At 37.5% G+C, this 16,428-nt stretch overlaps 1 protein-coding gene across 6 annotated transcripts in view; it reads right to left on the reverse strand.

Moving 5' to 3' along the window:
* The window catches only part of SOHLH2 (spermatogenesis and oogenesis specific basic helix-loop-helix 2), a 62,768-nt gene that overhangs the window by 19,238 nt on the left and 27,102 nt on the right, over positions 1-16,428 (reverse strand). For 4 of the 6 annotated variants that reach the window (XM_073795062.1, XM_073795061.1, XM_073795060.1 and 1 more), the window contains 5 exons: positions 12,009-12,223; positions 4,653-4,714; positions 4,468-4,572; positions 2,822-2,921; positions 886-996 (listed from right to left, as the gene is read on the reverse strand). In XM_073795062.1, coding sequence (XP_073651163.1) covers positions 886-996; positions 2,822-2,921; positions 4,468-4,572; positions 4,653-4,714; positions 12,009-12,223 — 593 coding nt within the window. The remainder of the gene's footprint in view (positions 1-885; positions 997-2,821; positions 2,922-4,467; positions 4,573-4,652; positions 4,715-12,008; positions 12,224-16,428) is intronic. The other 2 variants (XM_073795064.1, XM_073795063.1) reach the window with 1 other exon arrangement.

A 16,428-nucleotide genomic window follows, 5' to 3' on the forward strand; every position in this document is an offset into this window, starting at 1 on the left:
CGTTCACGCTGATTCTACCTATTTCATATACTTAGAACTGGCTTACTTCTCACTATCCCATTTCTAACACCGTAGTTCAGGATTTCATCACTTCTTATTACAGACTCCCCTGGCCTCCAGATTCAATTCACTCCCTAACATCCTGCTCAAGCGTTCATTCTAAGGTACAGATCTTATCATATCATACCTTTGCTAAAATCCTTTAGTGCAGGATGAACAGGTCAGGATGAAATTCAAATTCCTTAACAGGACATACCCAGCCCTTACCTACTACCTCTCATCTCTTGCCCCTTGCCACTTGCATCCTTATGGCCAACTCTATGAAAACACCTGCAGTTCCACAAATTCACTGTACTTTCTTACACTGCCGGCCTCTGTACCTGCTACTCCTGCCATTTGAAACATCCTTCACTGATTTCTAAACCAAACTAAACCAATTTTTGTTTAAAGCTCAATTTAGCTATCGTCGTCTCAAGAAAGCCTTCCTGCCTCCTCATTCTGTCTTAGGTAACTTTCCTAGTGTCCTACCGTGTGTTCTTTTCTATCATGATATTCATTAAAACATAATTTCCTATTTAAGAGCCTATTTAGAAGTCTGTCTAAGCACTAGACTAAGACCTCCTTGAAGGCAACAATTTATTTTTCACCTCAGTTCTCGAATCATATTCTGGCATATTAGACACTCACAGCTACTTGCTGAATGACTAAATGAATGAATGAGTGAGTAGCATGTATTGCAGGGACCAGTTCCAGACCTTCCCCAGCTGCCAGATTTACTAGTTTCGCACCGACTTTTGACAATATTATAAAAAGTTACGAAATTCATGGAAGCAATTTTTTCCTACAAAGGAATGATGCTAAAAAAGGGGCTGTAACAAAATTCACCTTCTCAGCTTTTCCTTGCTTGAGTGAAGAACAGAAATCTTTTTGTTTTTCTCGAAATTTGACAACGGATCCTTTAATTCAAACCCAATGTCATTTCTTAGAGATTCAGAGCTAGAAACAAGAGAAAATCATACCATATAAAGAGGAAAATTGTCAGGCAATAGTAAACAATAAGCACCAATACACTAATCAAAGGATGCTTCTCTAAGTCCCTAGCTTTATACAAAGGTGCAGTAAATATCAAACCATTTTACCCTATGTATTTGGTACAGAATAGTTTATTTCAAAATTTCAAAAGAATTTATTGTTAAGGTCATCATAAATTCAATGACTGATCATGATTCTAAAATATACTGATAGGGCTTCCCTGGTGGCGCAGTGGTTGAGAGTCTGCCTGCTGATGCAGGGGACACGGGTTCGTGCCCCAGTCCGGGAAGATCCCACATGCCCCGGAGCGGCTGGGCCCGTGAGCCACGGCCACTGAGCCTGCGCGTCCGGAGCCTGTGCTCCGCAATGGGAGAGGCCACAACAGTGAGAGGCCCACGTACCGCAAAAATAAATAAATAAATAAATAAATAAATAAATAAATAAATAAATAAAATATACTGATAAAGAATAACAGATACAAGCAGGACTAAAATATTCTAACCTCACTGAGTATGAGTATTCCAAATTACATGACTGTATCTAAAGGTACATTACAGGAAAAGCACGAAGGATTAGAGGGCCAAGATACACTACTGCAGCTTGATCAGCAACCGGCAGGTTACCTCCATGTAAAAAAATTGTCATTTAATGGACATTTTCTGGCTTGACCATTTTTCTAGAACTTCTCCAGGCATTTTCATTGATTTGATTAAAAAAAAAATTTCCCTAAAAAACTTACAAACTAATATTATCTCCTTTATCACAAGGGATATAACTTGATTTGAAAATTGACTTTTAGTTATAGTAGTAGGATTCTGAGGAAGAGCAAAGATACAAGATGAGTAGGGCTCAAAAATAAGTTGTAAGTAATACAAGAAAATCACAAGGCCTTCCAAAACCCTTCCCAACCCCATATCCCAGAAAAAGTTTAATACGGTAAATTTCTTTGAGGTTGAAATGCTAAATAAGATAAAGAAAGCTGTTGCTATCTCTGTACTACTTAAGTAAGTGCATCTTTGGTTTAACCACGCTTATTGGTTGCCAAGTCTCTTCCCTGTTCAAAATAAGTTGACGGTCACATTCTACAAATTCTGGAAGTGACTAACTCAAAATTCTCACCATCATCATCCATGTTCTCAACACTTGTGTCCATTCTTTATAGCCCTATGCTCTATCTAAAATCTCCTTGGAAATCAGCTTCAAGTGAAACAAAGAAATTCACTAAAATAGAATTTTTATAAGCATACAGTGTTAGAATTGAAAGGGTTTGAATGACCCCCAGTTCAATGCAGGTTTAAATGCTAGTTCTAATATCTCAAAGAGACAGAGACAAAGAGACCATCTTTAAGGGTTATTTTCAGTAATTGGTGGGGTAGGTTCATGAGTTCAAAAAAGACATTAGGGAGAAGCTTATTGGCAGATGGATAACAGCTTAGGATTCCATTGTTTTAAAAGTCTGAAACATCACTGCTTTTATTTAACCCAGTCTCTACTTTAACATGCCCAGTGATGGGTAACTTACTACCTTACAATTCAACCTGCTCCCCTGTGGTTATGAAGTGCTTCCTTATATTTAGTTGGATACTTCTGTAATGTGTCCCCACAGTGCCAGCTCAGGATTCTGAAATGTAGTACAGGTTGCATCCCTCTTCCACAAAGTAGCTACTTTCTTTTGCATCACCCCCAGCACTTGAGCTGCTGTTGCACAATCAATAAGCCCTCCAGAAATGTTTTTTAATGAAATGTACACAGTAAAAATTGCTACTACGAAAAAGTGAAAAAAACTAACCGAGCAAATAGATCAGCAGAAAAATATCTCAGGTGTTCACTGCAGGACTTCTGCAGGGGCAATTCAGGTTCTTCAGGCTTCACAGAAATTTCATTCTTAACTGCAAGTTTTAAAAGAGGAACCATTTCAATTATAAAGTCACTGGTGGGGATGATGTTAATCACGCATATAAACCCTAATCAAAAATAGCTGTCATGTTTCACTCAATACATTTTATAAAGCAGCATTTTTTAAATAAAAAGCAATTTTTATAGATTTCAATCTGTGAAGCATGGAACTACCCAGGTGAGAAAGCAAAATTAAACCACTACATACAAGTTACTCCACAGCATCCTCTTTCAACCAGATTCTACTAACTTTGTGATAGGTGTGCTTAAAAATGCATTCAACCGAGTTTACTTATTATTTACAGGTAAACGTCAGAGACAGAAAATGCGTATGAGTCTTCAGTAAGTAGCTGCATTGTCAAAGCATCTGATGGTTGTGTTGTTTTTTGGTGTGGGGTTTTTTTGGGTTTTTTTGCTTTTTGTTGTTGCTGTTGTTTTTGTTTGTTTGTTTTGCAGCTGCTCATCCTAAGAGCAGAGCTGAGATGACTGGATGAGACATGGTTAGGACCAATAAGAAGGGTGCTAGACAGGTGGTGATGAGCAGCTGCTCTATTTCCACTGAGAACCAAAATGAGAAGAGGCTGCAAAAGGACTCTGGTCCCAGACAGTTACACATTTCATTTCCAGGAAGAACTCTGACACCTGCAGGGGATGGGAGCCATTGGGATGTTACAAAACAGACTCACTCATCTTGCCTAGATACTGAAGAAGGACATTAAAAAAAAAGGAGAGGTGCACTGATCTTGTATCTTCTGGAGTATGAGCTTATCCACGATAATCCTGAAAGCGTCTTTCAGGTCCATTTTAAGAAAAATACCTTAATTTTAAAAGATTTCCTACTAGTAACCTGGGTCTAGAAAAATCATAAGTAGTCACTGACAAACAATGATTCCAGTAGAATTTAATTTCAGAAATTGGAGTCTGTCCTTTTACAAGGCAAATTAAAGCAGTTTAATTATCTTAAGTGTTTAGATGCTGGCAATACACATAATACAATACAGGTGAAGAGTTTAGAAATGTGAGGTCTCATTGAAGCACTGACACTAATTATCTGTGTCTAAAAATCTAAAATAGAAAGGATAACCACTCTGTTAACTTAAAGAAGTGAAATAATTTATATGCAAGTGTTTTGCAAAGCACAAAAACTCAAGGTTAGTGGCTCTGGCTTTTAGACAATCATACAGCACAAAGCATGAATAATTCCATTCAAGTGACTAAGAAGCTAGGCTACCAAAAAAAAAAAACCCCAAAACCAAAAAAAACCTGTGCTTAACCACAACACTGCATTTGTCCCTTGTGCACATTTTAAACCTTTGAGGACAAGCTTTTTCTTCACAGGTATAGAACGTATGTTTCCCTTTATTTTATTCACACTTGTTTTCTTCACACTATGTTTAATAAGGATTACATGTATATAGCATACAGTTAATCCTTAACAAATAAAAGGCGTAAGTGGAAAACCAACATGAAAATGTATAAATACAACTTTTGTAGAATCTTAGAATTTTTCTAACCCTTGGAAACCTGCTTTTCACTCACCAGTATTTGAGAGACATGTTTTCCAGTATTTTATCACAACACTCATTTTTTCCATTGTCAGTGGTTCAGATAAAGTAATATCAGCTCCTTGACCTGAAAGACAACCTAAGAATCTTTGTATTAAATATTGACCTCATGATTTCTATTTGGGGAAAAAGCAGATAATATATCCAACAGGCACATACCTTTGAAGTTCTCAGGGATTATAAAAACAAAGAGCAAATGTGTATTTTTTTTCTTGCCAGATCTGAAAGGGAAAAAAAAAGTTTAAAATGAAGCAAAATCATCGTTCAAAAAATTGGGATTCAAACATTTAGCTCATTAGTAACGAACTACACTACAGTGACTTTCTTTATTTCATTAGAATTTAAAATGGTGGCATTAATATGGAAGTTTAGTGACAGTACCATCTCAAATCAGTGAGGGAAAAGATGGACTTTTTTTTTTTTTTTTTTTTTACAGTTCATAAAAGAAGAGATTGTGTTTTTATTTCTTGCAGTTGCACGAAGAGGCTTCTGAAGTGTGTGGCTGGGGTGGACAGTACAATTACAGATTATTTGAAAAATACGAGGGAGGGGAACATTCTCCCGAAACTGACGCTTGCTCTGTTTGAAGCTTTATTTATAATAGATGCTTTAGCTTCTCTATTTCCTTTTAATGGGTAAGAAAATCCAAAACTTGAGTCTTCAGTCAAACATACCCCTGGCTTCTCTGAGCAGGAGTGCAGTCTGTTAATAAGAACAGTCTTTTTATGGTTCATTTCTATGGCAACCACAAATGCCTGGCTCTCCACAACTGGGGAAGGGGTAAGTGAGAGAATAAGTGACTTTTTAAAAATAAACTTTAATTTTAGAATAATTTTGTATCTACAGGAAAAATATGAACATAGTGGAGTTCCCATGTATCCCAAACACAATTTCCCATACTGCTAACATCTTACATTAGTTTGGAATACTTCCAAATATTCCAAATTAATGAGCCAATATTGATACATTATTATTAAGTTCATTCTTTATTCTGATTTCCTTAGTTTTCCTTAATGTACTTTATTTTTCTATGCCAGGATCCAATCCAGGATCCTACATTACATTCAGTCATTATATCTCCCTTAGGCTACTCTACATTGTGACACTTTTGCTGACTTTGTTTCTGATGATCTTGACAGTTTTGAGAATACTGCCCAGGTATTAGGTAGAATGTAAGACGGATCACTTTTGTTCTTGGCTTTAAATGATCCAAAATCTTATCCAGATTCTTGATCTAACCACCAGTTTCAAGAAATTTAAGGAAAAGAGGAATATTTTTTTTTAAATGCTATGGGGATGAAATCAGAATGTGGGAAATTTTATAAAACAAATGACCAGGGCTTCCCTGGTGGCACAGTGGTTAAGAATCCACCTGCCAATGAAGGGGACATGGGTTCGAGCCCTGGTCTGGGAAGATCCCACATGCCACGGAGCAAACAAGCCCGTGCGCCACAACTACTGAGCCTGCACTCTAGAGCCCGCGAGCCACAACTACTGAGCCCACATGCCACAACTACTGAAGCCCTCACGCCTAGAGCCCGTGCTCTGCAGCATGAGAAGCCACTGCAATGAGAAGCCCGCGCACTGCAACGAAGAATAGCCCCCGCTCGCCGCAACTAGAGAAAGCCCGTGCGCAGCAACGAAGACCCAATACAGACATAAATAAATAAATTTATTTAAAATATATATATAACTCAGAATATTTACTAAGTTAATTATGTCAAACAAGTATCAATAGGATATTACTAAAATGGGACAAATCACCCAATTGAGCTCTATTCAGGCTTGTGTTCTATGAATTCTGAAAGAGAATTTGGGGTAAAAGAGAAGAGAGGAAAGAACACAATTTCTATGAGGAAATGAGAAGCTCAGGCAGAAGTACTGCCGTCAAAATAGGCACAAGTAGGAGGGAGGATGGGATCCGACAGGCAGACTCAAGTGGCAGTAAGGAAGGCCCCTTAGCACACGGTGGGGTGTGGACCGTGGAAGTGCGTAGGAGAGAATGACGCCTGTGTGTCAGTGTCCACAGTGTGAACCTTTCCCATTTATTTTGTAAGGGATGAAAAAGCGTGGGGTATAACAGGGGTATGAATAATGGGATGAGGTGGGAGGGACAAACAGACTGAATAGATAGAAACATATTGGGTAGTTCAGTCCAGCTTTTGAAATAAAAAATACTTTGTGGACTCACAAAAACAAGTTATCGTAAGTTAAAATATTCTAGAATTATAGAATTTTTTAAAAAACAGATTATTTGCTTTTGGAAATAATCCTGCATCTATTTTTTTTAAAAATTGATCTTACTGACAGGGAAATAGGTTAGATTTGGATATATGGATTTTTATACCCCGATGACTTTCAAATTTCAAGCTTCACATCAGACAGAGTTGGAATTCCTGGACTTTTGTCATTAGCACAGAATCGATTACCAACCCAAACACTTCCTCTGTCAGTGAAGCCCTAATTGTGCAGGAACCCCAGCAATCAATAGAGTTCCCAGAATCCAACACTCTGGTCCAGAGCTCAGCTTCTCATCCACATTCTGTACAAATTAATAAGCTAACAGAGTTTCCAGTTTCCAGGATCACCAAAAAAGGTCCTCTTTCCAATGAATGAATGTTCCTTAAAACTAAGCAACACCAAAACACAACAAAAATCTCCTTTCTCCACCCCAACTAATACCACTTCTTTCATATACCAAAACTAAATTGCAGGTTCTGAGGCCTTAGAAACACCTTCTCAATTGAGGTCTCCAGAGTTTTAAAAATCTGCAGTTTGCTGGGGGGCAATTTATTTATCCTCCTGTTTCACGGCATACACTGTTTAAATGACATGATGGATCCTGAGACTACGCTCATACGAGATTGGATATTGATGTTCTAGTGTCCACTCCTAGCCTATGCCCAGTGGTCTCTGGAACTGGAGGCCGCCATAAGCTCAAACTGCAGCAGTGGCCATTCCCAGCCTTGTCTCCACCCCTAAGTCTGGTAGCTGGAAAAAAAAATCATATAAAAGTGTTTTGAACTGAATTGTACACTCTGATGATCAAAGAACCTCAGGAAAGATCTGGCTGGCCGCTGAAATTTGTCATCTAATAGGAGGACCAAAATGTTCTTATAAGTCCCTATGAAGCCGGGGTTTCTAAAGGCACTTCGTTTACAGGCACAGGGACGTCAAAAGACAAAAGCCAGTGTCATTTTTGGGTTGCATCCTTCTTGAGTATGGTTATCCATTATGCAACCTTGGGCCCAAAGCAGCCAAATTAACTTGGTGTGGTCTATTTGGGACTTATAACAAATAATATCCTTTATTAATTACTTAATGAATTAAAACAACCATTTTCAGTGAGAAAATTAAGAGTTTTACTGTAAATATGAAAACACTGAGTTCACTTGCTACTAACAGGGCACCTGTGATAAAATGCAGTGAAGTTCTGAGTTGATTCTGGTCAATAGTGAAGGTTGGTGTGCCCCATCCCCACTATGCTTTTTGTCAGGAGAGTTTCTGCTGTGACCCTTCTAAGTCAGGTTCACCACATGACATGATGCTAGAAACAATAAACATCTAGAATGTCCCTCAGTTCCTATTTATAGAATAATGTTTTTAGTAAAACTACTTAGATGTTTTGTTGTTATAGTGTTTATGTCAAGTATTCAGGTAATGCAAACTGGCTGATCAGACTTACTGAGTAGCACTGTCAAGTCAAGGATGTTCTGGAATTGGGGACATAGCAGGACAACTTGTTAGACCCTTGTGGCTCACAAGATTGGATTTTCTTGGTGACGCAATAAGTTAACTGATCAGACAAGCGAATCGACATGGGAAAAAATAAAATCAGATTCAAACTTGATTTGCCGACTGAGCAGACGGAACCACATTCTGCGTTCCTTTCCTATCGCTGCACTGCTCTGAGCTCACGAGAATTACAGGGTTTGAGGAACCGCAGACACAGTTCATGGACCAGAAAATTACAATGGCAAACAGGATCCATACACTGTGGATGAGCTTGAAACATACTCTAATGTTCTGTATTAGCCTTTGTAAGGTAGTGCCAGGATGCATCTGAATTACCAAGTATCTACACTTTGAATGTGGTTCAGTTTTGAGAACTGACCTGAAAGAAGGGTCAAATACTCCTGAAATTCTGGATCCAAGCACATGAATCCTGAGACGACCTTAAAATATTTTACCACAGGGTGGTGTCTGAGTTCATCTGGCTCAATAAAAATGTGTTCATGAAATGAAATCAAATTAGGGAGTACTACCAGCAATGTCAACCTATAATTGAGATGTGCTGTAATTCTTGAGGATGTCAGGCTATAAGGTACCATTATTTTTACAAATGATTAAAACTGATTAATGATTAGCTCCAAGCTAAAACCACAGTTCTTCTATAAGAATAAATTTTAAAATCTTTTCAAGGAGCCTGCTTGCATTTTATCCTAAAAGAAGCTTAGTATGATAGCTGACACACTATACTTCATTCTTAGTTTCAATAAAAATCCGTATGTCTTACAGATATACATAGATTTGTGATCATGTGCTCTGATACTGAAAATCAACGTGGACCACTTTTATTCTACAGTGAGTTCTTCACTCACTGGCAGGGCATAAAAAGGGACCAGAGAGGAGTAAGGTAAATACTTGTATATTTTCCTGAACCTATCCAGATTTTGAGATATAACAAAACAACAAAGCTCTAAGGGGGAAAAAAATCTAAAATACAGCATTAAAAAGCTAAGCCAAAACTCTTCATATTGGCTTAGTCATTAAATATTAGCCCAAACTCAAAAGATAGAGTGCTGTAGGAAAGATAAAGGTTTAAATGCCTTATAAATAGGGCAAGATGTTCATGAGACTCATCATCCTAAGAAAAACTATAGCCTCAAAATATAAATATGCTCCATAAGGGTTTAAATAATTCGTAAGTCATCAACTCATAACAATTCTGAGGGCAAGAAAGGGAATTTCAGAGACATTTCTAGCCTCTAAGTCCAGTATCAGGAAAGGCAAAGCTTCCACAAAGAAAGCTCTGTCCCTTTTTCAGAGAGAAACGCAAAAGCTAGAACTCATGGTCTGCCCTAGAACAGCATGGTCGCCCACCCACACCTAGAGCAAAGTACTGAATACCTGCTATTAGTCAAGACGTATACCGGATACGTATAATGAGACCAAAAAAGAAAACCAGGTGTATTCCACGAATTATTCTTTTTCTTTTCAAAGAAATGCTTTTACAGCAAAACAACAGAATTACCATATGCCTGTCTGTACATTTATTTCCTTCATCTATCTTCTTCTCTCTGCTAACACATCTTAAGCTATGTTATTCAGACAAAGAAAGCAGCCGTGGGGAGAATCCACAGAGGGGAGTGTCAGACAGAGGTTCTCTCCTCTACCCTCCCAACTGCTAACAACTGTGACTAGACATAAAGCTTGTTCTTAAACAGAACTTTAATCTTATCCTGTTCAAAATGTAGCCTCGATCATGAGCGAACACAAAGCCTTTACCACATTTGGGGAGGCACGGCTGGACTCCTGCTGCTGGAATGGAGAGAGGTCAGCCACAGCAGCTTGTCCACTGCTCCTCCAAAATGAAACGCTTAGGTTAAAGTAAGTCTGGCATCTATGGCATGTCCGAATTGTAAAAGGGGCTTCAATACAGAAGCCAAATGATTACAGACTTTTAGAAAGAACACGAAGGGAAGAGTGAAGAGTTCTAGTCTGAGTTTTGTGAAAACAAGCCATGTGGTCTCAGGCAAGTCACTTCAGCCTCAGGTTTCTAATCTGCCAAGTAGGAACGATGAACCCTGCCTTACCTCCCTCATAAAGGTGTTGTAAATTTTTTTTAAATATTAATACTATACAAATGAGATATTACTATAAGCCTCCAATCAGAGGTACTCTATCAATAGATTTTTTGAAAAGGTATATTAATAAAATAGGCATATCTTCAGAAGGAAGATCGTTCACAACAACATGTTTTAGAAGTGAAATCCTCTTTGAGGTAATTTGCCTGGTTTGTCTAGAGTTCATATTCCCAGTAGAAGGCCAAAGAAATGCAGAAGACCAACCGTTCTAAGAAACCCCAGGAGCAGTGTCTTTCTGTCTGTCTTTAACAAGTAACCCAGTGTCTCTGGCTTCTTCCCAGTCCCACCTGTCTTTTCCCCTAACATAATATGCTTGGTCCTTTTTATTCTGGAATCACAATATTTCTCTGAACTTTCTCCTTTGGTCTAGGAAGTCCTCTCCTCTAATTATGAGAAGTCCTTATATATTCCAATAGTATCTACAATTACACTTCATCAAGTCTCACAGAAGGGAAACACATTCAATCTCACCTAACCCTGTTTAAAAACATCCTAAATGGCTCAAAATCCTATGTAAACAGGCACGGAAGAACCAAAATCTTTCACCTCTAGACTCCAGATCTCCAGAGTTGAGTGGGTCAAACAGCAGCATAACTTCTATGGAACTACCGGGTGAAACAACAATAATGCATGTGGGCTTCCCTGGTGGTGCAGCAGTTAAGAATCCGCCTGCCAATGCAGGGGACATGGGTTCGAGCTCTAGTCTGGGAAGATCCCACATGCCACGGAGCAACTAAGCCCGTGCACCACAACTACTGAGCCTGCGTGCTACAGCCCGTGAGCCACAACTGCTGAGCCCATGAGCCACAACCACTGAAGCCCATGCGCCTAGAGCCTGTGCTCTGCAACAAGAGAAGCCCCTGCTCACTACAATTACAGAAAGCCTGTGCGTAGCAACGAAGACCCAATGCAGCCAAAAATAAATAAATAAATAAATAAAATTTAAAGAAAAGAAAATAATAATGGACATGGTATTGACCTGGACTCAGCGGATCCAGAGAGCTTCATGGCTCTTTCACATTAGGACATCTCTTGAAAGAGACACCTTCAGCCCAGAGCTATCATGACCCAGAGATACAAGTGCTCACCTGCTTTAGTGTCTACTATAAGAATTAATGAACTCTGAAACAATACGCCATGTTAATGACATAGTTATTAAAAAGGAATACCTACTGAATTATGGGAAGCATTATATACCAAATAAATTTCTATGACCAATTAATTCTTATATCCTCACCCACACCTATTACTTTTAAGTTAAAATGTTAATTCTTATAAAAGTAGGTCAAACTGGCAGGAAGAACAAAAACATATATAGAGATTCTGCCCTTGAAAATATCCGTCATCTTAAAAATTAAAGTAGAATTGTATCATCTTTTAAGAATTTTTATAGAAGCAGGTTTTAATAAAAACTATTCTAGGGACTTCTCTGGCGGTCCAGCGGTTAAGACTTCGCCTTCCAATGCAGAAGGTGCAGGTTCAATCCCTGGTTGGGGAGCTAAGGTCCCCTATGCCTCATGGCCAAAAAACCAAAACATAAAACATAAACAATATTGTAACAAAGACTTAAAAATGATCCACATCAAAAAAAAATCTTTAAAAAAAAAAACTATTCTAAAGATAATAGAGTCAAGATTTTGGAGTTTACCTAATTAATCTGACAGCTTCCAGCTCCTCGGCAGTTGGTAAAGAGGTCAACTTCAGAAAAACCATGTTGAACGTGCAATCATCCACAAGTGCTGCTACCGTCTTCACATCACTAATGATGACGGTGATTTTTGCTAAATTTGAAAAGCATTTCTGTACAATATCAGCCAGGTACTGAACAGTGACATCGCCAACTAGTAAGAGGTCTATTTTTGTCTGAAAGAGAAGGAAAAAAGCAGAAGCATCACACAATTAATGTCTGGGCAAAGAGAACATGCCGTCATGTATGAGAAGATAAATAAAGGTTACAAATAGCCAATGACTGACTACTCAGCTATACTGAATGGTCAACTATAAGCATACCTCAAGGGCAGGAACTATTCATTTCATGTCCTTAGAACCTAGGGTAGTGAATGGATCTGAAAGTCATGCTATTTTTTAAAGTTCTGCCTACAAATACTATTCTACTGTGGTTTTCCTACAAGTTTCTTTCTCATTCTATTAACAATAGATAGGATTCTTTCTATAGGCCCAGTTTCCCAATCGCCCATCCTGCTGGAAAACCTGTTCACTAATGAGAGAACCAAGCTGGTGACTCTCCCACATGATTTATTTTGATGAAACACATTCCGGAGAACAGAGAAAGATTTAAATTCCCTGAACCTAAGAAATACTCAAATCAAGTCCTTTCTTTGAATGGAATACACATGCTCTTCAAATCTGAACATTAGGAACCGAAGAGCCTCTTTATTTCCATTTGGGGATATTTTCAAGCACATTCGATTAGAAAAAATATAATTTCCGTCTTCATCTTTTATTTCTCCACGTTTTATTCTGTACAGATATTAAACACAATCCACTTAAAATGACAAAGAACAGCATTACTGAATATGCCAAACTTCTCTTAGTAGTTTCAAATGCCATATATATGTATGTATGTATGTATATAAGTTTTGGGGAGCTTCAATCTGATCCATTGATTTATTTGCCTATTCCTGGTTAACAGCACACAGTCTAATTGCTAGCTCTTTATGCTTTGTATTTGCTAGAGCATGTGGTTCCCTCCTTGTTATTTTTCAGTTTGGTTCTTAGATATTTTCCCACAATGTTTCTTCCCACAGAATTTTATCAACAGCTTGTCAGGTTCCATAAGGAACCCTGTTAAAATTTTGATGACAGTTGCATTTATTTTAAAGATTAATTAGGGAATATCATTATGTATTACATCTCCCTATTTAGGAAGTATGACTCAGAGAAATCAGATCTTATCTCCTTCAGTTTTATAGTTACTTGCATATAGATTTTGCAAGTGTCTTCACACATTGATTCCTAGATTTTTCAAGATTTCAGAGTCATTGTGAAGGGGATATAGTTTCTCACTATATTTTCTGATTGATTATAGCTGACATAGAGATGTACTGATTTCTGTATAAGGAATTTGCTCAAAGTACTTTTTGGTACTCTCCATTTAGTTCCAGTACTTTTTAGTTGATTCTTCTGAGTTTCCTAGATAGGTAATCATATGGTTTTCAAAACTGACATTTTTGTCCCCGTCTCCAGAATTTATTTATGCCTTTTACTTATTAACCTTAAAGCACTGGCTACGACATTCAAAACAATGGTAAATTGCAGGAGTGAAGTGGGCATTCTTGCCTTGTTCCTGACTTTAGTGGGAATATTTCAAATGTTTTTACCACTACATGATAATGAAGGTCAATACCCTTTATCAAGTTAAAGAAGTTTCTTTCTATTTGGAAGCTAAGAATTTTAAATCAGAAATGGGTGTTAAAATTTACCAAATGCTTTTTCTGTATCAACATGATCACATTTTTTTTTCTCCTTTCATCTGTTAGGTAGTGAATTACATTAATAGATTTCCTAATGTCAAGCCATCATTGCATTACTGGGATAAACCCATACTTATTGCAAATAGATTCAGTTCATTCATATTATTTTAGATTTTTACATCTATATTCATAAGTAAAACTGGATAAAATTTTGTTTTATTGTACTGACTTATCTGGTTTGGGTGTCAAGGTTATGCCAGCCTTGAAGCAATAGAAAGCTTCTAAATTATTCTATGGTCTTGAATATTTTACAAAACATATAAATTATTGGCTTCTTGAAGTTTAGGTAAAACTTGTCTGTGAAATCTGAGCCTGAAGTCATTTATAAAGGTAGGTTTTAGACTACCTTTTACAGTTCCTTAATGCTTACTAGTAAAATAAGTGTTCTGCCTTTAAGTGAATTTTATTCATATATTTTTAAAAATCCATTTCATTTCTTTTCAAATGTATTAATTTTTAAATTTATACAACATTTATTACTTGTGTTGAGTTCATCTTGCTTGCTTTCCAACTACAGATTAAATTTATTTATTTAATTTATTTATTTTTGGCTGTGTTGGGTCTTTGTTGCTGCGTATGGGCTTTGTCTAGTTGCGGTGAGCGGGGTCTACTCTTTGTTGCCGTGCACGGGCTATGCGGTGGCTTCTCTTGTTGCGGAGCACAGGCTCTAGGCACGTGGGCTTCAGTAGTTGTGGCCTGCGGGCTCTAGAGCGCAGGCTCAGTAGTTGTGGCGCATGGGCTTAGTTGCTCCACGGCATGTGGGATCTTCCCGGACCAGGGCTCGAACCCGTGTCCCCTGCATTGGCAGGCAGATTCTTAACCACTGTGCCACCAGGGAAGCCCCAACTGGAGATTAATATATAATTAAATTTTTTTCCATCTTCTTTTTCTGGTAATGCTTTATTAGAGACTGTAGAACTATGTGGTCCAATATGTGGTGATTTAAATTTATGTTCATTACAATTAAAGTGTATATATACTATAAAGTTAATATATAAAGTTAATATATACTATTAAAGTTAATATATACTATATAATGATCTACAATGTCTATGTAGTATGTATTAACATATAAATATCATATAATTATAGAGAAAAAACTATATATAAAATATCTTTGTCCTTTTTAATGCTTTTCACCTGAAATTTTATTTTTTTCTGATATACAACACTTAGTTTTTTATACCTTTATTTTGAGGCTTTCTGTATCATTTTGATTTTGTATGAATTTTTTAAATAAAATATATTTGACTTTTTTAGGTTTCTTCCAATCTGAGATTTCAGTTTTTAATATAAGTAATTAATAAGCTTTTAATAAGTTATTACTTACATTAATGACACTAGCTAATGAACATTAAGGTAATCAATGTAATGTAATTAATTGTGAAATATTCATAACTTAACATGAAATGGTCTTATTCCCTTCATTTGTTATTTCAAGTTTCCCATTTACCATAATTCAGTTTCTTCTTTCCCACGCTTCCTGTTAAACTGATCAAATTGTCCTTTTTCCCTCCTGCTGCTCCTACAATACTTTGGGAGTTAAACTCCTTATTTATGTTCTTTAAGTGGCATTAGGGCTCACAATTCAGTGCTAGCTTTATAGTCAAAATACTCCTACAAGTCAAAATCTGTTTGTCTCTGACCTTTGAAGATACTGGGCCATTTTCTTCTCACAACCAGAGCTGGTGATGAAAAGAAAAAGCTGCCTTGTTTTTCTTTTAGTGCTTTTCTCTTATGCTGTGGATTCTGATCATTTCCTAGGATGTGTCTGGGGATGGACCTTACTCAGCCCACTTGGCATTCAGTGGATCTTTGGCTCTGGAAATTTCCTTCTATTATTTCTTTGATTATTTCCTCCTCTGTTGCCTTTGTCTATCCTTGGAAACCTTCTATTAGATGCTGGACATCCTAAATTGATCCTTCAAGTCTCAACTTCTGCAAGACTTTCTTAATTTTATTGTCCATATCACCAGCTCAGGCTTTAGTCCTTCTAAAGACTTTTACAATTTCAGTTAATTTAACATGAATTGCTCATTTCTAAGACTTTTTTCTCTTTTGATAATTTATCATAACCTGCTATTTTTAGGACATGATATCCCCTGTGAACATACAAGTTAGAAATTTTAAGTTTTTTCTATCCCCTTTATAATCTGCCTCTGGAATAGTTGTCTGGTGATCCTTGGTTATCCAAACATAAATATGACTCAAGGCCTCAGCTGACATTTATGAGCAGTTTCCCCTGCAGTTGGGGTGGTCTGCTTCCCCAGTCACTGTTTCCTCTAAACTGTGGGTTTGGTGTGAATGGTAGGGATGATGGAAGAAAGGCTGGAGAGCAAAGCGGCTGGGATCAGTTATTTGTCAAAATATAGGCCGGCTTTACCCTGAAAACCAATCACTTTGGTTTATTTCCCTCCTGGCCAGAGCTGCCTTTCCTTTCACCCTTGTCAGTTGTAGAGGTCTGGAAACTACCAATACCAGGAGCCCGTGTCCCAGTGTCCCACGTAGAGTTCATTTTCTTTAGAAAGAGCAGTGCCTGGGTTTGATTCTCTGGTTAAAAGTCCCATCGCTCTG

The sequence above is a fragment of the Tursiops truncatus genome, chromosome 18 (genome assembly GCF_011762595.2).
Source record: "Tursiops truncatus isolate mTurTru1 chromosome 18, mTurTru1.mat.Y, whole genome shotgun sequence".
NCBI classification, from domain to species: Eukaryota; Metazoa; Chordata; class Mammalia; order Artiodactyla; family Delphinidae; genus Tursiops; species Tursiops truncatus.